At 44.6% G+C, this 26,231-nt stretch overlaps 1 protein-coding gene across 1 annotated transcript in view; it reads right to left on the reverse strand.

Moving 5' to 3' along the window:
• The window catches only part of SAE1 (SUMO1 activating enzyme subunit 1), a 72,551-nt gene extending 48,987 nt beyond the window's left edge, over positions 1 to 23,564 (reverse strand). The window contains exons 1-5 of the mRNA XM_049622354.1: positions 23,353 to 23,564; positions 11,318 to 11,429; positions 5,454 to 5,627; positions 3,212 to 3,354; positions 900 to 999 (exon numbers count right to left, since the gene is read on the reverse strand). Of these exons, the coding sequence (XP_049478311.1) occupies positions 900 to 999; positions 3,212 to 3,354; positions 5,454 to 5,627; positions 11,318 to 11,429; positions 23,353 to 23,450 (627 nt within the window). The 5' untranslated portion in view covers positions 23,451 to 23,564. The remainder of the gene's footprint in view (positions 1 to 899; positions 1,000 to 3,211; positions 3,355 to 5,453; positions 5,628 to 11,317; positions 11,430 to 23,352) is intronic.
• Between the last annotated feature and the right edge of the window lie 2,667 nt (positions 23,565 to 26,231).

A 26,231-nucleotide genomic window follows, 5' to 3' on the forward strand; every position in this document is an offset into this window, starting at 1 on the left:
GCAATTTTAACTCGAAGCTCTGACCAGCTGTTTTTCTTTCTCAACATTTCAAACTACAAAGCAAAGAGTAAATATGGGCTCGGTCAAGTCTTTCCTCGGTTCCCCAAAACCAATCCTGGCCCCTTCTGTCTGGTCTCCCCCATCGCATGACTCCCTTCTCAGATTCCAACACTAGCGGCCGAGATCATCTCCTTCCAAGTCCCCGCCCCTCCTCTCTCTGTAAAATGAATTTAAATGACTGCGCGAACCAGGCTGAAAACAAAAAAATACACACCGGATAGTAACACTTGTCAACACGGAGGCCTTTATTCTTAAAAGGTAATCTGGTGGAAAGACGACCCCGAACATTTCATCGTAAAGAAGCAAAGCATACGCAATTCAAGCTTAAACTGTCTTCCTGCCCGCTTAGGTAGGACCTTCCTAAATTATCTACCTATCCCCCCAAGATTTATTTTATGCAAAAGGGATGGCCTTTGCTCAAGAACAGTGGTTCTGATACTGCTCCAGATACTAGAAGCCCAAATCGGCCCACACACCATGTCAGTCCTGCAGGCATGTTTTCTTTTGTCTCCATGGGGTGAAGGAACAGCATTCAAACCAAGGTGAACAGACGGGCGGTATTTAAAAGTTTGGGACACAGCCGATAAAAAACACATCTCCAATTCTGTTAAAAATTCATACCCTGCATCACTGGGTCCCTACTCGTCTTCATGGCAAGAGCTGGCTGCCACTAAGCAGCAGTCATCCCCTTTAAGTGGGATGAGCACTGGCCCGGCTTGTCCAGACCCCACCTCGCCCTTCAAGACTACACGCGCGCTTCCCCTGCTTGCAGATGTAATTGCCCGTCCCCGACAAGGCTCCGAAGTTTCTGATCTTTGACCCCTTCACAGTACACATACCTTTTTGACCATAGTTGTTTCAGATGAATCAAGTTTTGCCCTCTTGGTATCAGGTCCATCTTCTACTCCTTGGCTAACTTTGGCAACTTTGGTTTTCTCCCTAGAGGGTGACAAAGCGAGGGAACGGAGTTTACTCTCTGAATCATGCCATTAGAACAAAAAGAGCATCATCAGCTCACAGAATAGGATGGTAGTTAAGAGCAAAAGCTTTGGAGTCAGGCAGATCTGGGTGGATTCAAATCCGAGGGTGGCCAATGATTATCTGATAAATAAGTTACCTACCACATGGGAATAACAATCCCTGACACAATTACTGTAAGACGAGAAATAACAGGGGCGCCTGGCTGGCTTGGTCAGTTGAGCGTCCAACTGTTGGTCTTAGCTCGATCATGATCTCACGGTCCGTGGGATCGAGCCCCGCATCGGGCTCTGTACTGACAGCACGGAACATGTTTGGGATTCTCTCTCTTTGCCCCTCCCCTGCTTGTGCACTTTCTCTCTCAAAATAAATAAATAAACTTAAAAAAAGACAATAATAAATTGCTTAGCACACCTGCCTAGCATATAGCAAGCTCTCAATAAGCTTTATGAATTTCACTTGAATCATGAAATAAAAGCCAAACTTAATTCCTCCCCTCTGCCATGGGGAACTCACATTAAGATAACCTGGGCTGTTTTCTCTACTGTGACTTCTCTATTTATAGTATGCCAAGACAACTAGAGTTTCTGAAAGCCATAAAATGCCAAAGTTATGAGAAATCTTGAACATGTCTGCCCTTCCCTCATTTTGATTTTACAGACAAGAAATTTGCAGACCAGGGACACATGGGGGGCTCAACTGGTTGAGCGTCCAGCTCTTGATTTCAGCTCAGGTCATGATCCCAAGGTCATGGGATTGAGCCCTGCACTGGGCTCCACATGGAGCATGGAACCAGCTTAAGATTCATTCTCTCTCTCTCTCTCTCCCTCCCTCCCTCCCTCCCTCTCTCCACCCCTCTCTTCGGCTGGTGCTCTGTCTCTCTAAAATAAATAAATTTTTTTAAACTGGAAGAAAGAAAGAAAGAAAGAAAGAAAGAAAGAAAGAAAGAAAGAAAGAAAAAAGACTTGCAGACCAGAGAAATTTCAGTGATTTGCCTAAGAAGCTGAACAAAAGAGGGGTGCCTGGGTGGCTCAGTCAGTTAACCGTCTGACTTCAGCTCAGGTCATGATCTCGCGGCTTATAAGTTCAAGCCCTGCATCGGGCTCTATGCTGACAGCTCAGAGCCTAGAGCCTGCTTCAGATTCTGTGTCTCCTCCTCTCTCTGCCCCTCTCATGCCATGCTCTGTCTCTCAATAATAAATAAATGTTAAAAAAGCTTTTTTTAAAAGAAGCTGAACAAAAGAAGGCAATTCTTTTTTTTTTTTTTTTAACGTTTATTTATTTTTGAGACAGAGAGAGACAGAGCATGAACAGGGGAGGGGCAGAGAGAGAGGGAGACACAGAATCCGAAACAGGCTCCAGGCTCTGAGCTGTCAACACAGAGCCCGACGCGGGGCTCGAACTCACGGACCGCGAGATCATGACCTGAGCCGAAGTCGGACGCTTAACCGACCAAGCCACCCAGGCACCCCAGAAGGCAATTCTTGATTCTTGGTAGGAAGCTTCACCTACCACACAGGGTGTCTTTTTACCTCTTATTAGCAAGGGACATACAAGAAACAACAGCCAAAAACCCACCACAGAGTTTTACAACACGGGTATCATCTGCCATCTCTCATCTAGAAGCTGCAAGTTCAAACCACTGCAGGTCCCATCATGTGAGAATCCCTAGGGTCTGCAACCTTGATATTCAAAATGAGAGGATGAGGTGTGTTTGTTACACCAAAGCAGTGTCTGGACTTCGGAGCTTTTCCCAGTAGACTGGCTGAGTGTACCTCCAGAGTTACCCATCTGACTACTCTGTAGTCACTTTACTACCAACCTGAAAACACAGAAGCCAAAACTGAGAAAGGCAATCCAAGCAAGCCTCCCCTATACAGGAGGTGTGTGGTTTCACCAACTGAAGTCCAGGCCCATCAAATACCCACAATGGTGTACTTTGATTCCTAAAGAACTCTGCTTTATTTAGGATTTAGATCAGAACATTATTTTGGAAGACGGGGCTGCATCTCCTACGATTCTGAACACACAACCTATATAATCAGTGAGCTGAAAATGAAATGGTTTCTGAATATTCTAAGAACACTTTCCTTAGATGGGTTGTTCCCCACCAATGAGTAAAACTGTATTTTTCTGAAAATGTTACGTTCTCCCCTCCTCTCCCAGAACTTACTCTACGAATTCATGCTCTCCAAGATTGGCAAATGTGTATCCATGGTAGCCAAAAACATCTCCTGTAAAAAACTTGATGCTATTTTTGTGACAGATCTGGTCAACTTTAACTATGACATCCCTGGAGCAGCAAGTCAGACAAACCTGCAGAGAGAAAAAATTCGCTGGGCGTGAGTTTTGCAAACTGTGAATCACTGCCCTGATGTCTAAATAAATCTTAATGAACAGTCTCTCTGGGCATGTCTAAAGCCAGTTTTGAACTGGTATAACAGGTTCTTTGGATCCTATGGTTAGAAGACAAAAGACAAGTTGCAGGTTTCAGGAGAAATATAAATTGCAAGACCTCTACTTTCAGCAACCAAAACAAAACGGGTTTGGCTAGAAAGTAAAAGCTATTCAATGAATTTATTTCCTCTATTCTGTAAACATAAACAAACCACATCTCAGTTTCCGTGAAGTGGAAAAACACAGTAACAATTTAGCGTAAATTACTTCTAAATTACTAAATCTATTAAAATCTGAATAAGCTATCGCAAGAAGCAAAACCAGTTTTAAGTGACCCAAAGGTCACTTTAAATACGAGGGCATTTTTCCCCCTTCTTTTGATTGATAGGTTAAGATAAAAAAGATAAACAAGTCCCGTTGAGATTAGTTTTCCACAGTTTTCCACAGTTTTCAAAGTGAAACTTTATCTGAATCTGAGGACAAAAGAAAAGGTTACACACCAAGTGACCTTCCATTCAGACATAGACAATGAACCGGTGATTCACTCAATGGAATTATCAGTGTTGCTCTGAGACCCCTAGGTTGTGTTCCAGTAAGTTGAAGCACTGGAAATAGCTAAGTTTTACGGCATAAAACACCTTTTCAGGAGAAACTCTGTGATAAGGGCTATGAAAACAAGTTCCAAATTGCACATGTTTTCTTCTAAACACAGAAAGTTGGAGAAGAAGTTACAAAAGGATATTTTCATTTGACAGAACCTCTTTGCTGCTGTCTGGCAGCCTGAATACCGAAACAGCCCACAGAAATGAGTGCCTCTGGTGTCATTCAAAGGATGCGGCCACCTAAGGGAAAAAAAAATCATATCTAAAAGGCAAGATACCCACAGTTGAACATGCAATCAAGCGACCAAAGGGAACTCTGCAGAGTCAAAAGTGAATGTAAAATCTCCAAGGACCAGTCAAACATGGCCCAGTGAGGCAGTCACCTCACCCAGCACACAGGCTTTATACAAGCAACCGGCCCGGTGCTTCAGTTCTTAGAAACCCTCTCTCTAAGTGCTAGAAATTCAAGGGGCGGCTAGAATTAACTAAATGTGGTTACTATGGATAAAGAAATGAAGAGAAGATGGTCCAAACAGTCCAAACAGAAAAATGTTCCAATACTTGGAAGATACAAGATAGAATTGAAAAAAAAAAAAAAAAAAAAAAAAACCCAAAAAAACAGACAAAACGCACAGATGATCCATCATTCCAAGCACATATTTGAACAGATGCACATATGAAATATAACAATGTGGAAAAACAAACTACCCAACCCAAATCCTAACCTCTCGTGTAATGGGCCTTTCATTTAAAAAACAAGTAGATCATCTGTGACTATTTCATGGTTATCCAACATTTGTTTAGCTTTTCTTGGGTCCAGGGAACCATGTCTGAAGGTCACAGACGCTGGAACCGAATTTAACTTATCCTTTCACCTCTCCACAGATCTGGCAGTGAAACCAAATGAGGTTGGATATGCCTCATTTGGCTTATGACTAGTGAATTTGTCTCATTATCCATGGCAACGTGGTCAAAGTGGCTGTGTGAAAGAGACAGACACGGACCAGGATCAGGTGTGCTCTTTTTTTAAGACAAAACACAAGCTGCAGTTTGATATTTCTAACAAAAAAAAAAAAAAAAAAAGCAAGCCTCTACTACAGAAATTAACCACCAACTTGTTTTTAGGAGAAAACATTTGCAATAAAATGTACCAAAGCTATGTGCAAAGATTCTGGAAGGAATACAAAACACCAATGATGAAACCTGGTCTAAGGGAACATATGCCCAAAGAAGAAACCAGCAGACAGCAAGGCACAAACAGCCACAGCAGAACCAACAGACTGGATCTACCTACCGACACATTCAACGTGGAAAAGCAATATGCTAATAAGGCACATACACTAAGGCAATACAAGACTTGAGACCACAAAGGCAATGTACTGAGCCTAAAGATTTTACACTCTTTATGAAACTTACAGCATCGAACTGAGTGAAAAATGACTCAGGTTTCTTTTCTATATTCTCAGTGTCCACCTTCACATCCACCATGGGGTTGAGATTCTGGGCTCGCTCCAAAGAGGCTTCAGCCCTGTTTCGGCCAACAGATCCAGTACGGATTAGAAACTGAGCTCCGGGGTCTTCTGGAGATACCTAGGAATAATTTTTTTTTTTTTATAAATGCTTGAATTTTGGGGAAAAAACATTTTTCAAAGACAACGAACCCTTCCACTTCAAAGCATAACTAAAATACCTACAATTTAATTGTATTACTGTTCCAGTGGGAATTTGCCTAATGTATCCTCCATACGCTCAATCCTTCGAAGGCTTTCAAGTAGAGACATTTAATTTTTTTTTTCACTTCGCATTGATAGTTAAAGAGCACCCCCTGGTGTTTGTAAAGAAAATTCACTCTACACAGAAATGTCCACTCTTTCTTCTTCCACGATTAAATTTGTAACTAATAAAGTGACACAATTATCAGTGCAAAGAATTTACCCCAAATATTTACTCTGTGCCAAACTTTAAGGATACTCCTAGACAAACAACAGTAGTTTAAAGGATGTAGTCCCTGCCTACGATTGGTTTAAAATCGGACCAGTGAGGGGCACTTGGGTGGCTTAGTAGGTTAAACATCCCACTCTTGGTTTCAGCTCAGGTTATGATCTCACAGTTGTGAGATGGAGCCCTGGGGCTCCACAATGACAGCGCAGAGCCTGCTTGGGATTCTCTCTCTCTCTGTCTCTGTCTCTCTCCATCTCTCTCTGCCCCTCCCCTGCTCATTCTTGCTCTCTCTCAAAATAAACAAATAAACCTTTTTAAAAAATTAAAAAAATAAATAAATAAATCAGACCAGTGAGGGGCAGTACCTGGCTGGCCCAGTCTGAAGAGCACACAGCTCTTGATGTCAGGGTCCTGAGTTCAAGCCCCACGTCTGCGTGTAGAGTTACACACATACGTACATACATACATACATACACAAATATGCTAAAGAAATAAAATCAAACCAGGGCAAAAATCAAACATAATTAAGAATGCTTGAAATGAACTCTTAAATTCAATTAAAATTCAGAAAAGAAAGATGAGGGGGGCTGGATGGAGCAAAGGGAAGATTTCTCCCACAAGGCTGGATGTCAGCAGAGAAGAACCTTAAATCCAGATAATACAATCACCTGACAGCCGCCAGTAGGGTTACAGATTCCCACTGTTCACAGAGCCATTCTTTCCACATCAAACATCTAATTTAACCATTAATCTCCAGTATGACCTTGCTACCTTCACCAAGACTGGATTCAATACAAGCAATCTCTCTCCTCTCCTCTGGCCAACTACCCAGAGCACATACTCGCACTTGCTAACTTTTCTCCAAGGAAATGAGCTGGTCCTCCTCCCTTTCAAGGCCAGCCCTTTAAGTCTCCTTGATCTTTCCTGTCCTGCTTCTTCAGGGATCCCATTTCACACTGAGAAGCTGTACATCATAGTAGTTAAGAGCAAGGCTCCGAAACAATTCAGGTTGGATTCCAATCTTTGGCTCAACCACTTTAACTGTGTGACCTTGAGCGAGCGAGTACATGGGAATCACATGCAAAATGAGGAGGTTAAGAAAAACAGTACACTAACTAATCACTCTATCAGTGCTGCTCTGCTCCTGCCCCACCGGACACCCAGCCTCCACACGGGCCCTCTTGGGTGTGGCGGCCCCAGGATTCCATCTCAGAGTCACTCATCTTTCCACCTGGCATAGCTCCATGCTCGTTCCTTCTTTCGTTCTTACAGGTACAGATTGCTTCCTGATCCATCTGAGACTTTTATTAAACTGCCCACCAGATATTTCCTCCCGGGTAAGTCCGCAGGCCCTTCGTATTTGACTATTTTTTTTTCTTTTGTCTGTTGATGAGCCTACCAACCACCCATCCAGTCACCTGAGTCAGGAACCCAGTCTTTACATCCCTGATATTTCCCTGAGAGCAGCCACCTGCTGAGATGGCTAAGAGCATGGGCTCTACAAAGAGACTGTCTGGGTCCTGGTCACAGCAACTACTGTGACCTTGGGTGGGCCAGCAATTCAATTCCTTTTCTGTAAAATAGGGATGATAATCCCTGACTCTCAGAGTTGCTGTGAGGACTAAATGAGATACTACAAGTGCTGCTTTTAGAACAGCGTCCAGCACCTTGAGGAAGCATCACTGCTGCAGTCATTCCTTGCCTCCCCTACATTCCCATATACAATCCTACTGATTCTATCCTCTGGTATTTCCACCTCAAGTGCTTCCTGCCGTTTCTATCACAGTGCTGTTACTCAGACTCTTCTCATCTCTCACCTAAACTACTAATGCAAAATAATAGAAGAAAAAAAATAAAACAAAAAAAAATAAACTACTAATGCAGCCTTCTAGCTAAGTGGTCTTCTGCCCCAGACCTTGTGCCAATCATACCCAGTAGCCAGTGATCTACGAAGAGCCGGAAGTTGCCTAGGTCACCTGTCTCACATTTGAAACTCTTTAATGAAATCCTCACCACCTAGAGGATGGAGTATGAGCTTCCAGCAAGGCTTACTAACAGGCCCTTCGTGATTTGGACCTCACCTACAGCCTGCATCCACCCCCACCACTTCGGGCCCCACACTCTAAAAACACCAAACAGCACTGCTCGCTATGTTCTATTTCTACCATGCTGTTCTGTGCCACTGCTAATAATGTCTCCTGCCTAAAATACAGCCCCTCAACTTGAGAAACCTCCAGTTGTTCTGTAAGCCTCAACTAAGATCACAGCTCCAGGAAGCCGTTCGTGTCCCCCTACCAAAACCTGAGTCAGGTAGGCTGCTCCGGTTTATGGAATAAACCCTGAGAATGGGAACCAAATCTTGTGCATCTTTGTATCACAAGGATCTAGAATGCTTCAGGGCAGCCAGCAGGTACTCTCGGATGTTTGCTGATGTAAACAAAATGAAAACCTCTGTAGGGCAGGAATTAACGTCCTTGATGAGCACGCTGAGGGGTGCCTGCCTGGCTGAGTTGGTAGAACATGTGACTCTTAATCCTGAGGTTGTGAATTCAAGCCCCACACTGGGTACAGAGATTACTACAATAAACACATAAATAAGAAAAAAAAAAATTTTAATAGATGAGCAAACAGAGTCTCTGAGAGGTTAAGAGACTTAACCCAGCTTGAAGAGGTAGGATTTGAGCCCAAATCAACATAATTCCAGAGCTTTTGCACTAGGTAGCACGGTCTCCCTGAGATGTTCCCAGTCAGAGAAAAAAAGTACAAGCAAACTACAAAAGGCAGAACAACCAAAGAGTGTCCATGAACCACTAAACATATGAGGTAGGAGTCAGGCTAAGTTGCCTGGGCCCAGGTTATACAAAGCCAGTAGTTCTCAACTCTCCCTGACTTCTAGACTCACTTGGAAAACTTTCAATAACCCCCCCCTAATATTCAAAGCACAGATGGGATTGAGAACCACTGTGTTGGGCCTTGAAAACCAGCCAGAAGATTTGGCTTTGCAGTGCCAGATAGGTGAAAAGTACTGTAAGTCCTCAAAGCAGAGAGGGAAGGGAGGATAGTCGGCCTGGCCACCGTAACACTGGTGGCACCCATCACTGGACTGAGGCAGTGACAGAACTGCATCACACACCGCTCAGTATTAGATCATGGCTCCCCATTCTCCGGTGCTCCCAACCACATGAGGAAGTCACGATCCCCATCCGGTTTCATTTTCCCACACCAAGGGCCTGCCTCCACGTTTAGAAACCATCCTTCCCTGCAAACAAATTCTCCCTCCAGATGCCTCTAGGGGGCACTGTGGTTGGGGAAATGTCAAAAAGGCAAGAGCTCAGACTGTTAATAATCTGGCGGCTTGCCTGCAGGAATTTCTTTCCTTAGAAGGTTTTGAATTCAAGTCAAAAATCAATTTGTGACTGTGATATTAAGTGAGCCAACCCACGTGTCTTCACTGCAGAAGAATTAAAAAAAAAAAATCCAGGTATGATTTTTCTCCTAAAACCCAAACAAGATGAGCTTTAAAAAATTTCATTTGGGGGGCACCTGGGTTGCTCTGTAGGTTAAGCAGCCGAGTCTTGATTTCGGCTCAGATCATGATCTCACAGATCATGAGATCAAGCACAGAGTGGCTTGGGATTCTCCCTCCCTCTCTCTCTGCCCCACCCCCATGCACATGCGCGCTCTCTCGCCATCTCTCTCTCTCTCTCAAAATAAATAAATGTTTTAAAATTTTCATTAACATTTACCTTCTTCCACAGAGCCTATACCACACTCTGTGTGTGGTAGTTACCATGTATGAAACAGGACCCTTATTCATTGCCTATAAGGAAAGACACTAATAGTATCATGTGATGACATAATCTTCAGAGGTTTTGGGGTTTAATTTTTTTTTTTTTTTTTTTGGAGACAGTGAAAGCGCAAGCAGGGGAAAGGCAGCAAGAGAGATGAACAGAGGATGTGAAGCGGGCTCTGCCCTGACAGCAGAGAGGCCAACGTGGGCCAGAACTCACAAATTATGAGATCACGACCTGAGCTGAAGCCAGACGCTTAACCGACTGAGCCACCGAGGTGTAGCGCCCTAAAGTTTTATTTTTTAAAAGGGGGTTGCACCTGGGTGGCTCAGTCGGTTAAGCGCCCGACTTTGGCTCAGGTCATGATCTCGTGGTTGACAAGTTTGAGCCCCACATCAGGCTCTGTGCTGGCAGCTCAGAACCTGGAGCCTGCTTTGGATTCTGTGTCTCCTTCTCTCTCTGCCCCTCCCCTGCTCATTCTCTCTCTCAAAAATGAATAAACATTAAAAAAAATTGGGGGGGGGGGGGCACCTGGGTGGCTCAGTTCATTGAGTGTCTGACTTTAGCTCAGGTCATAATCTCGTGGTTGACGAACTGGAGCCCCGCTTCAGGCTCTGTGCTGACAACTCAGAGCCTGGAGCCTGCTTCGGATTCTCTGTTTGTCTGTCTGTCTGTCTGTCTGTCCCTCCCCTGGTCATGCTCGGTCTTTCTCTGTCTCAAAGATAAAATAAACATTAAAAAACATTTTTTTTAATAAAACAAAAATACTGTCCAAAAAATACAGGCGAGAAAATACCGATAAAAAAATAAAAATAAAAATTGATCTCTGTAGAAGCCAGGTAGATGGGGTGTCAAATGCTATTCTACTTCTGTATATATTTAAGCTTTTGAATAAAAGAAAATTAAAATGTTTTTTTGAAAATTAAAATGTTATAGCATGAAAATGTAGAGAAAGAAGTTATTTTCACCTTGGAGAAACTGGTCAGAAAAAGCTACACAGGAGCTGGGAACGACTATTATGGCAACAATTAAATGGTCTATGATGTAATTAATTATCAGATGCTTACTACATGCAAGCACTATGCTAAGCAGTCTGCATAGATCCTCTCTGATCCAACATTTTTCAAAGAAGCTCTCCTGAGACAGCTTTCAAACGTACAGATTCCTCCTGAGCATCATCTCAAACCTTCTAAAGCCGAATCACTCAGGGTAAAGGCTATCCTGTGACAAAGCCCCAAGGCAATTCTGCACTTTTAATTAGTCATGCAGGTGGTGTACAGGTACAAGGAAGAAAACCACCCCCTCTCCTCCCCACAGTAACCCTCCAAGCGAGAGATTAACTACACTTTACAGACTGGCAAGCTCAAGGAGAGTGGTCGACCACCTAGGATGTGCCAGTGCCATTGGGCCAAAGGCTCCACTAATGCCAGCCCTCCTTGCACAGCTTGGCGGGGGCATGTAGCAATTCAGAGTATCTCCAAGTGTTTATATTTATACTAAAGAGGGGAGACTGTGAAGAAAGAGTGTTGAGGTGGCCAAACATCTCACCTGTTCAGGATCCAACATGGTCAGTCCTTTCACTCCCGCCAGAATGAGATTCTTGGCAATTTCAGCCCCGAGTCCTTTCATGCCGACAAGAAGCACCCGCGAGGCCCGCAGCCTATAAGGCAGACAACTGTTAACCGGATGCCACAGAACAGTGGAAGCTTCACCGAGTCGTTAAGAACAAGCCAAAGCAACAGCGAAGTAACTTTGGTTTTCATTAAATGCACAGAAGCACCAAGGCCTCAAATCTAGGAAAGAGGCTCTAATCCATCCTACAAAGAATTCATTCAATAAACATTTACTAAGCACCTACTATGCCAGGCACTCTTCTCAGGTATAGAAATATATCAGTAAACAAAATAGACATAATCCCTGTCCTCCTTGAGCTTACATTTTATGATAGAGGTAGACAAATATATGATATACCAAAAAGTGATGAAAACCAGGGGCGCCTGGCTGGCTCAGTCAGTAGAGTATGTGACTCCATCTCAGGGTCGTGAATTCAAGCCCCACGTTGGGCATAAAAAAGTGATGAAACTCAAGCAGGATATGGATCAAGAATGATGGAGGATGCTATTGCATGCAGACTGAAGGCCTTTCTGAAAAGCTGCTGAGCAAAAATCAAAATGAAATGGACAAATATACAGATATTTGGGAGAAGAGCATTCCAGGAAAGAAAACAACAAGTGCAAAAGCCCTGAAAGCAGAGGGGTGTGCAGCATGTTTCAGGGACAGGAAGACAGAGCAGCTAAATAACAGTGAGGAAAGGGAAGAACAGTAGGAGACGGGTCACAGACGGAACCGGGGCCACATCATGAAGGCTCTTACAGGTATTGTAAGGGCTGGATCTTACTCTGAGCACCACAGAAAGCCATGGGATGGGGGACCCTTGGGGGAAGGGTGTCACAGTTGAGAGAGGGGACGATGGCCCGGACTGGTATGATAGCAGGAGAGGAGGTGAGAAAAGTTACTATCTAGGCTGTCACACACAAGCAAAACCGTAGCAGCATGAAAGAGGGTGTATTTGGAAAGTGTTCGGATCATCCTAGTCTGTAAGGTGACAAAAGATGAGGCTAAATGAAGGTAGTCAGAGGTTGGGCTGTCTCAAGAAGTCCAGAGTTAGGGGCGCCTGGGTGGCTCAGTTGGTCGAGCGTCCAACTTCGAGTCAGGTCACGAGCTCACGGTTCCCGAGTTCAAGTCCCATGTCGGACTCGCTGCTGTCAGCCTGTCAGCGCAGAGCCAGAGCCCACTTCAGATCCTCTGTCCCCTTCTTTCTGCCCCTCCCCCACCTGCACTCTCCCAAAACTAAATAAATATTAAAAAAAAAAGAAAAAAGAAAAAGTCTGGACTTAAATCTGAGGTCAGTGGAAGGCAGTATAGCTCCACGAAATCTTAGCTGAAAGAAACCCCTTGACCCAGAAGTGTTTCACAATCGGAATTTTTCAGAATTGGTTTACATCACGTAGTATGAAACAACCCCATCAGGGTCTTGGGCCGCACTCTGTAATCAAACCCATTAATATTTTTGCAGCAAATGTATGACTACTCACACTGAAAAGGGATAGTTAGAACTAAGAACGATCTCCCATAAATTCAAGTTTGGCTGGCTGAGGAGTTTGCTCTTAATTTATGAAATGAGCCCATTTTCAACTTGTACTAGTATTAGGGAGAACATGCAGAAAAGAAACTCTTTCAAAAGTAGTCCTAAAAATTAGGAGCACTTGCATGTAATTAGAGGCCTTTAATGAGGATGGTGGCTGATAAGAGGGTCCTGCACTGATTCTTGATACTAGAGATACTGAATTTCCTTCACTAATACAATCAAAGGGTAAAATGTGGGGAGGGAGAGAATAGGGACAGAATTTCCTTCAAAGGCCTATGTCTGGGTCTCAGCTTCTCTGTTATTGCTTTTATTCTATGGGGACCTTCCACCATCAACCACAGGCTAGGGGACACGGCCTTTCAAGTGACAATGTCACTTCATTAGAACAGGAGGGAATGGGAAAGAGGGCCTACAAGATACAAGCAAGGTAAATAACATGCTAGCAAAGCATACATTGCTTACCAAAGATTTATACCAGTGGGTAGAGGAAGAAAGGCCATGTGGCTTTCCAGAGGAGCTCCAATCCCTCCAGAATCAGCACATACTGACAGGCAATGTTTCCAAAAAGAACCTTTGGTATCAGAAAGGCTGAACACGCTTGCATTTGGCTGTACCTTCCAGGGCTCTGGAGTCACTGTCGGTCTACAAGTCTTCCCTGACACTGCCCCTCCCGCACCCACCCCGGAATTCCAGAATGCCAAGTTCCCTTTCAGTCCAAGAATGGCCCAGATTGGTCCAGCTCTCTTCTGGGAAGCCGTATCTTCAAACAATACCAACAGCCTCCTAATCCCTAGACCCCCTGAATTCTTCTCAGGTTCTGTTCTCTCTGGCGTTCCTTCCGCAAAGGGCACTGCTAATCACTAAATGCCCTCTAGGTCTGGAGACAGGTTTGAATTCTGGTTCTGCCACTTCCCAGCTGGGTGACAGGGACAAGCTGCACAAGCTGTCTGAACTTCAGGTTTTTCATCTGTAAAATGGGGATACCAGATCTGACATCTTGTCAGTTAATCCCCTTGACAACCTGGTAAAATGTGTGTGCAAAAGCATCTAGCATAATACCAGGCACGTAACAGATGCTCGATATGTTACTTCAACTTACTGAACTCCTTTATCCCGCTCCTAATTACCAAAAGGGCTTAGTGGTAGGTGTGACTCTGATTTTCAAAAAAAACCAAAAAAATCTCACAAAAAAATTCTAAAGCTGCATTGAAATTCCTTCAGTACTGGCTCCCTTCCACCTGCCCAGCCTTCTCCCCTACCACCACCAGATTACCGCCACCCAGACCTGCCTTCCATTTATTACCCCCCGCCCCACCTGTCGACTTTACATCCCAGCATTCCACACACCTGAAATGCTCTCTCTTCCTCTCTAGGCCAAGTCAAGCTTGCCCCAGACTTCAAACCCCAATTCAAATGCCATTTCCTCAAAAAGTCCCCCTCTCTATGGCTGACTGAAGTACGCGCTCCCTCCTCTGAGCTCTTAGAGCGCTGCAACATATAAATGCCTCTGACATAAATCACATTTAGCCACGTGGCCTCTCCAAGATCCCTACATCCTACAGAGCTCTAGACTCTGACTGCTTGGGAGGTTTTTTTTTTTTTTTCAACTGCCATCAACGCTGAAGATCACATTTGTATTTTTAATCCTTAACCATGCTAAAGACCCTGAGCCGACAGCTTACTTATGGCTCAATTACACGAAAAATACTTAAAATAGTACCTGGCACATAGTCAACACTTAATGAATGGCAGCTATTAGTATTCATATCTGATGTATGAATACTTCTAGGAATTAATCCTACAGAAATACTCTGGTGTGCACAAAGATCACATACAAAGCCATTCACAGCAGCATCCGTCCACTTCCTTTCACCTCCACAGACACCATCGCTTCTCACCTACAAAACTACAACAGCTTTACACCTGGTTTCCCTGCTTCCACTCTTGCCCCCTACAATCTGCTGTCCCTGCTCAGGAAGAGAGATCTTTTAAACCAGATTATGCTGCTCTCCTGCTCAAATCTTTCAGTGGTTCCCTATGCAAGTTCCTTAACCCAAAGCCCTGCATACCGCTCCCGTCTTGGATCGTCCTATTCTCCCCACTGCTAATTTGCCCACAGCCAGGCTCCAGCCTTTGGACTTTGGCATTAGTTGTTCTCTGCTTCTTCCCCCATTTTTTGCACGAGCAATTCTTTAGGTCAACTCAACTGTCACCACCTTAGAAGCCCACACTGGCCACTTAATCCAAAATTATGTCCACACCCTCTTCTATCTGGAATTTGTTCATATGTTCACTGTCCACTTCTCCATTTGAATGTAAGCTCCAGAAACCACCGTATCCCTAACACCTATGACTATGCTTGGCACTTAGTTTACTGTTACTCAAACAGCTGCTGAATTAATAGAATACATTAAAAGAAACCCGGCTGTCCATCCGCAGAATTACATAAATCTACTACATAATAAAATAGTAACAGTTAACATTTACTGAAACCTCACTATGTGCTGGGGCCCTTGTCTGACTCAATCAGTAGAGCATTCGACACTTGATCTTGGGGTTAAGTTGGAGCCCCGTGTTGGGTGTTGAGATTACTTAAAAATAAAGTCTTAGGGGAGCCTGGGTGGCTCAACTGGTTAAGCATCTGACGCTTTGATTTCAGCTCAGATCAAGACCTCACAGTTCTTGGAATTGAGCCCTGCATCAGGCTCTGTGCTGACAGCGAGGAGCCTGTTTGGGATTCTTTCTCTTTCTCTCTCAAATTAATTAATTAAGTAAGTAAGTAAGTAAGTAAATAAATAAATCTTAAAAAAAAAACCTCACTACGTGCTAAGCACTCTTCACACGTATTATGTTATTTAATCCTCAGGGCAATCTTATGAGCTGGTAACTTCTTATCTCTATTTTGCAGCTGAGAAAACAGGCACAAAGAGGTCAACTAGCTTACCCAAGATTACATAGCTGGGAATTGGCTAATAATCAGCTACTTGGTAAGGGCAACAGTAAGCGAGAGCAATTAAGATCCGGGGCTCTGAGGCCACACTGCCCTGATATGTATATACTATGGAAAACTAGGTAGCCATCAAAAAAAATAAATAGGTAACACTTATTAAATACTTACTATATGCCCAGCACCATTCTAAGAAATTCATGTATTCAACTCCGCAAGAAAAGGCACTATTACTCTCATTTTGCAGAGAAGAAAACTGTAGTTTGTAGTAGGCAAAATAATGCACCCCCACGAGCCAAATACAGGTAACTTCTAGATGCTAGAAAAGTCACACAGATTCTCCTCTAGAGCCTCCACATGGAACATGGCCTTGTCAACACCTTGATTTTAGCCCAGTGGAACTGATTTCAGACTTCTGACCTCCAGAATTGTAAGAGAATAAATTTGTGTTGTTTTAAGCCACTAAATGTGTGGTAATTGTTATAGCAGCAACAGGAAGCTAATACACTGAAAAGAGAGTTACAGAACTTACCAAATATTGGGGTGCCTCGGTGCTGGGTGGCCCAGTCAGCAAAATGTCTGACTCTTGATTTTGGCTCAGGTCATGATCTCACGGTTTGTGGTTTCAAGCCCCACATCCGGGCTCTGTGCTGACAGCACAAAGCCTGCTTGGGATTCTCTCTCTCTGCTGTTCCCCCACTCACTCTATCTCTCTCTCTCAAAATAAATAAGAACTTAATAAATAAATAAAATGCATCAAAACAACAAACAAACAAACTTGCCAAAAATCACACAACTGCCAAATGGCAAAGCAGGTATCAACTTAAGCAGTATTGCTCCAAAGTCTGTGGTCTTCAAGTTATATTGCCTCTCAGGGCACCTGGGTGGTTCATTCAGTTAAGTGTCCGACTTCAGCTCAGGTCATGATCTCACGGTCCATGAGTTCAAGCCCTGTGTCAGGCTCTATGCTGACAGCTCAGAGCCTGGAACCTGCTTCAGATTCTCTCTCTCTCTCTCTCTCTCTCTCTCTCTCTCTCTCTGTCGCTCCCCCACTCATGCTCTCTCTCAGAAATAAACATTAAAAACATATTTTTAAGTCATATTGCCTCTCAATACCACAAATAATGTAAAATTACATTGATATATTATGTATATAGTCCACTGATAACAACAATGGTAGTAGTTACCCTCTACAGAGGGCTCACTAGGTTCGAGGCATAGAATTATACATAGCACCTCACTGAAACCTTAATTGTGGTTCTTTGCCATTTTTTTTTGGAAACAAAGCATACACATCCTAAGTATTGCATAAGATGTCTCTCTAGAAGTCCAAGGGGCTCCACAGACCCCAGAGTACACTATCACGTTTCCACGGGAAAGGATTCATGTCTGCCTAGAGTATAAAGAAAACAGAGGCTCAGAAAAGGTGCCCAAGCTCTCCCAGGTAGTAAGTGGCCAGAACTGGGATGAGAATACAGTTCTGACCACAATCTATGAGTTTTCCTCTTTCAATGTCTCCTCCACGTTGCCTTGCACACAAGTAGGTTCTAAATAAATATTTGCCAACTTTGCTCTCTCCTCTTTGACTTCTGCCACAGGAATACCTCCTAAATTTCTGGGAAGGAATGAACAGAGCCTTTATATCACAATCTCTGAATTCACAATACACACTACAAGTTAAGTCAAGCCAAGTGAATTCCACTCATAGTTAAAAATTCCTAAGACTACCAAATTCACATTTATTTTATTGAGTCTAATTGTGTGACGACAGTGAGTCATGAAAAAATCTGGTATAAGACTATTTTAAGTAGGGTAAGCACAAAGACCTCAGGCCAGAGAGAGGTTTAGCATAATTGAGGAACAGAAAGATTCAAGAGCTCAAATGAAGTGAGCCAGAGAGATATAGGCAAGATCAGACAGGGCAAGGCATGGAAGGTAATGAATTTTAAAAGCTTTGGATTTTATTCTGAATATAAGAGGAAATCACTGGAAGGCTTTATGCAGAGAACTGTGTGATCTGATTTTTTTTTTTTTTTTTTAAATCTATCTGGCTGCTGTGGGGAGACTGGATTATAAAGAATCACAAGTGAAACACAGGAGAGCAGTTGGGAAGACTACTGAGGTGACCAATCAGAGATAATGAGGGTGGCTTGGAATAAGAAAGAAAGGTGGCTGAGATCGTTCGAAGCAGAGTACACAGGACTTGACAAGGGACTGGACATGGCCCAAGGGACAGAGATGAATAAAGAAGTCTTAAGTTTCTGGTCTGTGCAACCAGATAAATGGTAAAGCCAACAGCATTTGGCAGATTGGACCACTTTCTCCTTCAGAGATAATCTCACCTTCACTTAACAGCAAAGTACTTTTCATTTAAATCTAGCATCTTGTTCCATCCAACTGCCCATTCATTACATTTACTTCAATGTCTTGTCAAAATCCAAAACAGAACTTAAGGCTGCTCCCCACCATGATCTGCTCAGGCAAATCTACTCCCCTTACAATCTTCCTCATCCTTCTGGAGTCTCCACTCACCCCACTGACTTTTACTTTACACTGGCCTTATTTATCTCAACCTATTTCCTATGTAGCTTCCCTTCTCCTGTTGCTAGTGATTTATACTTGTCAAATAACTGTAACTATGATTTACTCAATGCTTTCTGTGCATAAGCACTATTTATGCATTATCTATTATTTTTATTTTTTAAGTTTTTATTTATCCATCTAAGTAATCTCTACACCTAACTTGAGGCTCAAACCCACAACCCTGAGATCAAGAGTCACACACTCTTCTGACTGAGCCAGCCAGGCATCCCTTGCATTATCTCCTTTAATTCTCAACTATCTTATAATGTAAATTCTATTATCTCCACTTGACAAATGAGCAAACTGAAGCAGAGAAGTTAAGAAATGTATCCGAGGTTAAATAACTAAGAATTTTTGCAGCTGAGATTCAAACTGAACTATTAATCACTACCGACACTACAATAAATCGGTCCTTAAGTGAAACAATCAGGATTGGCCCCTAAGACACAGTACGTACTCAGTCACTATTATGGCAAATGTGTGCCTACGGAACCAACTGAAGTTCTTTTGAAGAGCGGCAGTGTTGGACAATGAGGCTTTGAAAACAGGAAAGTTTTTGTAGTACCTTTTTCGTAAAGTCAAAATTTCAGAGTCGAAAGAGTCCTTAAAAATTTAGTCACACTCACTCCTCCTTTTTGCAGATGTGGAACTTAAGGCCAACAAACTTTGTGACTGACCCAAGGTCAAGAGAGCTGGTTAGCAGAACTGGATTGAACCCAGGTTTCTTGAATTCCTAGATCTTTGCAACGTACAATCATTTCATCATTCGACAAATACATGTGAATGTCTACAAATTTGCAAGCACTACAAATTGAATAAGACCAGTCAAACCCCTATTTTAATTGTCAAACATTTATAAAATGCTTGCCCTCATAGAGCTTATCATCTACTTTGCTCTTTTGGGTCACCCTCCGTCCTTCCTCACTCTTAGATACGGGATCAACTACTATTGAGTGGAAGAAAAATCAGACATGCCTTGGTTGTGAAAGGCAGTGCAAAAACTGCTGAAGCATGCATTCTGAAAACACACACAGCTGCCAGCCTCAACATCTTCCTTTATGATTATTTGACTGAAAGAATGTGCCCCGATCGTGGAAAATGAGCTGAGGGAGGGGAAAGGGAGTCACTTAGATTCAACTCCTCTTTACTTGGTGCATAACCTTGGGAGCCAGCTCTCATTCCTTGAGCCCCATCCATAAAGTGGGCTATGTCCCACAGCAAAAAATGGAAAGTCGCACCTGTAGGGCCAGGCAAATCAGATCAATGAGGGAAGTTGAACTGATGGAGACAAGGCTAGAGAACCACGTGCCATGTCAGAGGTGGCCTCTGCTTGGCTCCAAGCAAGGTGGAATATCTGATCTTTCTATTCTTCAGGAGATGACAGAATTCAGAAATTACCAGATTGCAGAAGAGGGGTGCTTGGCTGGCTCAGTCAGTTAAGCATCCGACTCTTCATTTCGGCTCAGGTCAAGATCTCATGGTTCGTGGGTTTGAGCCCCACGTTGGGTTCTGTACTGACAGTGCAGAATCTGCTTGGGATTCTCTCTCTCTACCCCTCTCCCACTTGTGCACTCTCTCAAAATAAATAAGCTTTAAAAAATTATAGAAATTTCCAGATTGGGGAATGGGGCAAGGGGAGGGACAGAGAGAAACACATTTCTTTTCCACCTTTTCATTATAAAAATTTGAAACACAGAAAAGTAAAAAGAATAGTTAGCATTTTGCCTTTTACCCATACACTTTCACCACAGCATGTCACAACTTTAGCATGCACCTCCAAAAATGGGACACTCTCCTTCATAACCATGTTATTATTACATCTAGAAAATAATTCTCAAATATCTAATGGGGGGGCACCTAGCTGGCTCAGTCTGTTAAGCGTCTGGCTCTTGATGTGGGCTCAGGTCATGATCTCATGGTTTGTGAGTTCGAGCCTGACTTTGGGCTCTGCGCTGACACTGCGGCGGAGCCTGCTTGGGATTCCGTCTTTCCCTCTCTCTGCCCCTCCTCCATGAGTTCTCTGTCTCTCTCTGTCTCTCAAAATAAATAAACCTTAAAAACATAGAGGAGCATCTGGGTGGCTCAGTCAGTTAAGCGTCCAACTCTTTATTTCGGCTCAGGTCATGAGCTCAAGGTTCGTGAGATCGAGCCCTGCGTGGGGCCTGCTTGGGATTACCTCTCACTCTGTTCTTCCCCTGCGTACGCACGTGCTCTCTCTCTCTCTCCCAAAATAAGTAAACTTTAAAAAAAATTTAAAAATATGCATATATCACCTAATAGGACTGAATATTCAAATCTCCACTACTATCTAAAAGACGTTTTTATAGGAGTTTTCTTTTTGAACCAAGATCCAGTCAAGGTTCACATTTTGCATCTGGCTTCACCTCTTTATGGTTTTTAAGCCTAGAACACTCCCTTCCTTTGTTTTTTCCATGACACTGACTTCTGGAACAGAACCAGTACAGTTGTCTTATAAAATGCCCCACATCCTAGACATCTTATCATTACCTCAATGTTCTTTAATCTGTTCCTCTGTTCTCTGAAAGCATGATTAGGCTAAAAGATATTCAGCAGGAAAACTTCACAGATGACACACCGAAGTTCTTATTTCACCACATTAGAGGGCGCGTTGTTAATAATCACTTCCAAAGGCAATAAATTTGTTTTTAATTTTTTTGTTTGAATATTTCCTTGGCCTTAGGGATTCTAAGTCATTAAGTATTTTTAAATGAAGTCAATTTCTTGCTTTTTTAAAGGTTTTATTTTTAAGTAATCTCTCCACCAACTGTGGGGCTTGAACTCACAATCCCAACATCAAGAACCATATGCTCCACTGACTGAGCCAGCCAAGCACCCCAATTTTTGTCTCAAATTCAGCCAATTCTCTAGATTTTCAAATGTTGGCAACTCATTTCAAAAAATTTTAAACACTGTATGAAAGATACAGCCCAATTTTTAACTGCTAGACCCTATGAATTCCCTGGAGGGCCCTTTTGGTTATTACTCTCCTTTTCAGTTTTCTGATAAACTTGGTCCAAACATCACGCAGAATCAGCAACAAAACGGTTGCCAGAATGTAGTCGGCCATTTCCTAGGCCACCTTCCATTTCACATTTCCAGGTCTTCAGAATTCGATTCCACCTGGAATTTCCTTAGAGGCAAGTCGATTTGCTTTGTGCAGCCTCTTTCTTGTCTGTACAGGGGGAAATCACTGCTCTTCCTACTTCAGAGAGCTGCTATGAGACTCAGTTGAAAAATGTACATGGAGGGGGCACTTGGGGGGCTCAGTCAGTTAAGCATCCGACTTCTGCTCAGGTCACGATCTCGAAGCTTGTGAGTTGAAGCCCCGCGTTGGGCTCTGTGCTGACAAGCTCAGGGCCTGGAGCCTGCTTCGGATTCTGTGTCTTCCTCTCTCTGCCCCTCCCCCCCCTTCAAAAATAAATAAACGTTAAAAAATTTTTTTAATCAAAACCTAAAATAAGTAAAATAAAATGCAAATCTGCTCCTGTGACTCCTATGCTCAAAACTTTCCCATGGGTTTCTCGGAATAAAAAAGCTACACCTCGGGGCACCTGGGTGGCTCAGTCGGTTGAGCCACCAACTTCGGCTCAGGTCATGACCTCACAGTTTGTGAGTTCGAGCCCCGCCCCGCGGCAGGCTCTGTGCTGACAGCTCAGAGCCTGGCGCCTGCTTCGGATTCTGTGTCTTCCTCTCTCTCTGCCTCTCCCCCCACTCGTCCTCGCTCGCGCGCTCTGTCTCAGAAATAAACATTTAAAAAAAAATTTTTTTTTTTTAAAGCTACATCTCATTTGCTTCCAGCCACCTTGCTTCTTTGCTTCTCTCTCTCATTTGCCAAGCACGCTCTGGCCTCCAGAATTTTACACTGTTTTCTCTCTCCTAGCGAGCTTCTTCCATATGGTTCTTTTCCTTCATACAGGTCTGTGGCTCAATGAAGGCCTCTCCAGAGGCCTTCCCTGGCCTCCCTATCAAAATAGCTCTCCCACCTCAGCATCCTTTAAAGATCCTCTGTCCCTGCTTTATTTCAAATCTCTCAGCACTTGCACTGCCTAACATGTTATTTATGTTAATTGCTTCCCCCACCAGAAATGCACGCTCCATGTGGGCAAAGGATGCAGCTCGCTAATACTCGCTAAGCGCCAAGAAAAAGCGATCGTGGCAGGTACTTCATATTTGATAAAACCAATCAACCCTTTCGAAGACCTCATTTCCCCGATAACTACCCCACACCCAAGGTATGCCCAACCTTAGCGCCCAGTCCTCTCGAGACACACCCTCATACCTAGGCATAAGCAATCTCTTCGCGTACCTCCAACCCCTGGCCTCCCCGAGCTCCTCAAGATTCCCACTTGAAATATGTTGCTGCAAAACTCCTCAAAAACCCTCCTCCTTTCATAGCGGCCCACCCTTTCGAAGCCCCAAGAACGTAAATTCGCGCGCGTTCGGTTCGCCAGTCCCCCCAGCGTCCAAGAGATTCCCACAATCCACGAATGAATGAGCTACGCCCCCCCCTTCATCCTCCCCCTGCACGGCCGGCCCCTCCTCCTCCCTAAGCACGACCCCACCCCACCCCACCCCCCGCATCATTCCCTTTGGGCGCCTGAGTCCCCGAGTTTGAATCCTCAACCAGGACTCCCCCGCCGCCCCTTCCAGAGGCCCTCCCTCGGAGCGACCCTCCCACCACCCTGGGAGGTCCCCGCTTCCCTCAGCTTCCAGAAACACCGCTAACCGACCCCTCCAGTCCTCTCAGGAAGGCTACCAACCCCGGGCACGTAATTCCCGCCTCCGCGCTTCAAATCCGACCCTCCGGCTCCGCGAGGGCGGCGAACGCCTCAGGCCAGACGCCCCCAACAGCCCCTCAGCCCCGCGAGCCACGCCGGCCCTGACCGTTTCTGGGCCTCCAATCCCCACAGACGGATCTGCCGGTCATACTGAGCCGCCTCCTCCTCGCTGATGCCGCCGCCGGCCTCCTCCTTCTCCACCATGGCGCCGGCTCCAGCTGCCTGCACTCGGGTCCTGCCCACGGCAACCGCCCGCCGGCCCCACGCGCCGCCAACCGCCGCCGGCCGCGCGCCCGGGCCGCGTCTGCGCCTGCGCCAGGGACCGCGCCTGCGCAGGACCTCCTCCACGGCCCGGCCCGCCCCTAGAGCCTGAGACCACGCGAAGCTCGCCCGCCTGAAAGGCGGGCCGGCAGGACTGTCGGCCACGTGACCGGGGCTCCAGCCAATCCTGGCCCAAGGATGGCGCGATTCCCCGCCCCCCTTTCTTGCCCCCCCCCCCACCCCCCACCCCGTCGGTAAATATCCAAGTGTTCACCTAATGGGGCTTTTTAGTTTTTATTTATTTATTTTTTACTTATGGGGCTTTTTAAATCATCAGATATTTATCTAGCCCCTGATGAAATCCCGGTAGTGGAGGCGTTGGGCAATAGAGCAACGAATAACATAGAGCCTTGCCCTCAGGCGGCTAACGTTCTTTCGAGGAGAGCCCAAAGACAAATAGAACTCAGACCGTGAGAAATGCCGTGGAGAAAAATAAGCCCGGATGGGACCACAGGGTTCCAGGAGTGGCCAGAGAGAAGCTTCTCGCAGAAAGGGGATATTTAACCGAGATCTGGAGGCACTGAAGGGCACTGGTCAGGGCAAACAGCAGGTGCAAAGGCCCTGAATCTGGAATGTGCTAGCATAGCTGAGGAACTTTGGAGAGGGCAAGGTGGCTGGAGCAGAGTGAGAGGATGGGCAGCGGTAAGAGGTGAAATCATAGATGAAGCAAGTGGGGCATCCTGAGGGACCTTGTAGGCCTGGTGCTAACTAAAGTGTATTTTATTATTTTTTTTTATTTTTTATTTTTTTTTTTACTAAAGTGTATTTTAAGCAAGGTGCCTTTTTATTATTCATTTAACAAATACTCATTGAGCATCTGTTATGTGTTAGCCATTGATCTCAGTGCTGGGATAGAGCACTGAAAAAAAAAATAGCTGTCTTCTCATGGAGTTTAAATGGGTTTTCAGTGAATTCTTTCTCTTCTTTTTCGGGTTTGTTTGTTTGAAAGACAGAGAGAGAGACGGTGGGGGGGGGGGTGGCGCCTGGGTGGCTCAGTCAGTTAAGCATCTGACTTCGGCTCAGGTCGTGATTCTCACTGTTTGTGAGTTCAAGCCCCAAGTTGGGCTCCATGCTAACTGTGCAGAGCTTGCTTGGGATTCTCTCTCTCTCTCTCTCTCTCTCTCTCTCTCCCCATCTCTCTCTCTCTCTCTGCCCCTCCCCCACTTGCACACACACTCTCTCTCTCTCTGTCTCTCTCAAAATAATAAATAAACTTTAAAAAAAATTTTTTTTTAATTTTTTTTTTAACGTTTATTTATTTTTGAGACAGAGAGAGACAGAGCATGAACGGGGGAGGAGCAGAGAGAGAGGGAGACACAGAATCGGAAGCAGGCTCCAGGCTCTGGGCCATCAGCCCAGAGCCCGACGCGGGGCTCGAACTCACGGACCGTGAGATCGTGACCTGAGCTGAAGTCGGACTGCCTAACCGACTGAGCCACCCAGGCGCCCCTAAAAAAATTTTTTTTAAAGAGAGTGCACAAACCAGCAAGTGGGGGAGGGACAGAGAGAGGAGAGAGAGAGAGAACCCCAAGCAGGCTCTGTGCTACCAGCAGGGAGCCCAAATGCAGGGCTCGGTCTCAAGAACCATGAGATTCATGACCTGAGCCGAAATCGAGAGCTGGACGTTGAACCCACTGAGTCATCTGGGCTCCCCTATGGGAATTATCTTTCTAATTTTTATGAGATTAGTTAGGTTCTTTAATACAACTATTTCATACGTAATGAGTCTGAGGGCCAGCAAAGTTATCTGTAGCCCGAACGAAGTCTTGTGTCTTAGAAGTAGTGAGAGTAGGATTCAAACCTGGGCTATGTGGCCCACATGCTTCATCAGGAGATCATACTGCTGATTGTATATTCAGCTTCTACTCTGTCCTCTGATCTTGCCCCTGAGGTACATACATACTCTGCGAACCTCAAAGATCGATATTTCATCCCCTTTCACAGATTGCAACTCTGGGACTCCGGGAGGGGTAGGAATTCATCCAAGATCGCAACATGACTCCAAAAAAGTTTGGCCGATGCTTACCCTCGGTTATTGATGTGAAACAAATCACGGAAAAGATGAGGGACTTAACAATACATATTTATTATCTCTTGTGGTTTTGTGAAGCTGGACTTCAGGAGCAGCTTGGCCGGGCTGTTCTGGCACAAGGTCTTTGGTGAGAACGCAGTCAGAGGTCAGCTGACGCTACAGTCATCTGACGGCTTTTGATGGGAGTTCCTCTTCCGGACGATGATGGGAGGAGGAGATGACCCACTCCCGTGACCGGAAGTCCTGGGGATACAATAATGATAAAAATAAACATAAGCCAGGGGCGCCTGGGGGGCTCAGTTGGTTGGGCGGCCAACTCTTGATTTCAGCTCGGGTCATCATCTCACAGTTTGGGAGTTTGAGCCCCGCATTGGGCTCTGCGCTGACAGTGCAGAACCTGCTTGGGGTTCCGTCTCTCCCTCTCTCTCAAAATAAGTAAATAAACTTTTTTAAAAAATGGACATACCCCTGCTTTATGTAGGAACAGTCACAAGACAGTGGGAGAGAGAGAAAACAGTCCCATAAATATAAATAGAAACTTCATGAAGTGCTGTGAAGGAAAAGAAGAGAGAGCTATAAAAGTGTTTTTGACTTAGTGTTGGAGTCAGAAAAGTATAGTTCTGAGGGGCACT

Source organism: Panthera uncia (genome assembly GCF_023721935.1).
Source record: "Panthera uncia isolate 11264 chromosome E2 unlocalized genomic scaffold, Puncia_PCG_1.0 HiC_scaffold_19, whole genome shotgun sequence".
Classification (NCBI taxonomy): Eukaryota; Metazoa; Chordata; class Mammalia; order Carnivora; family Felidae; genus Panthera; species Panthera uncia.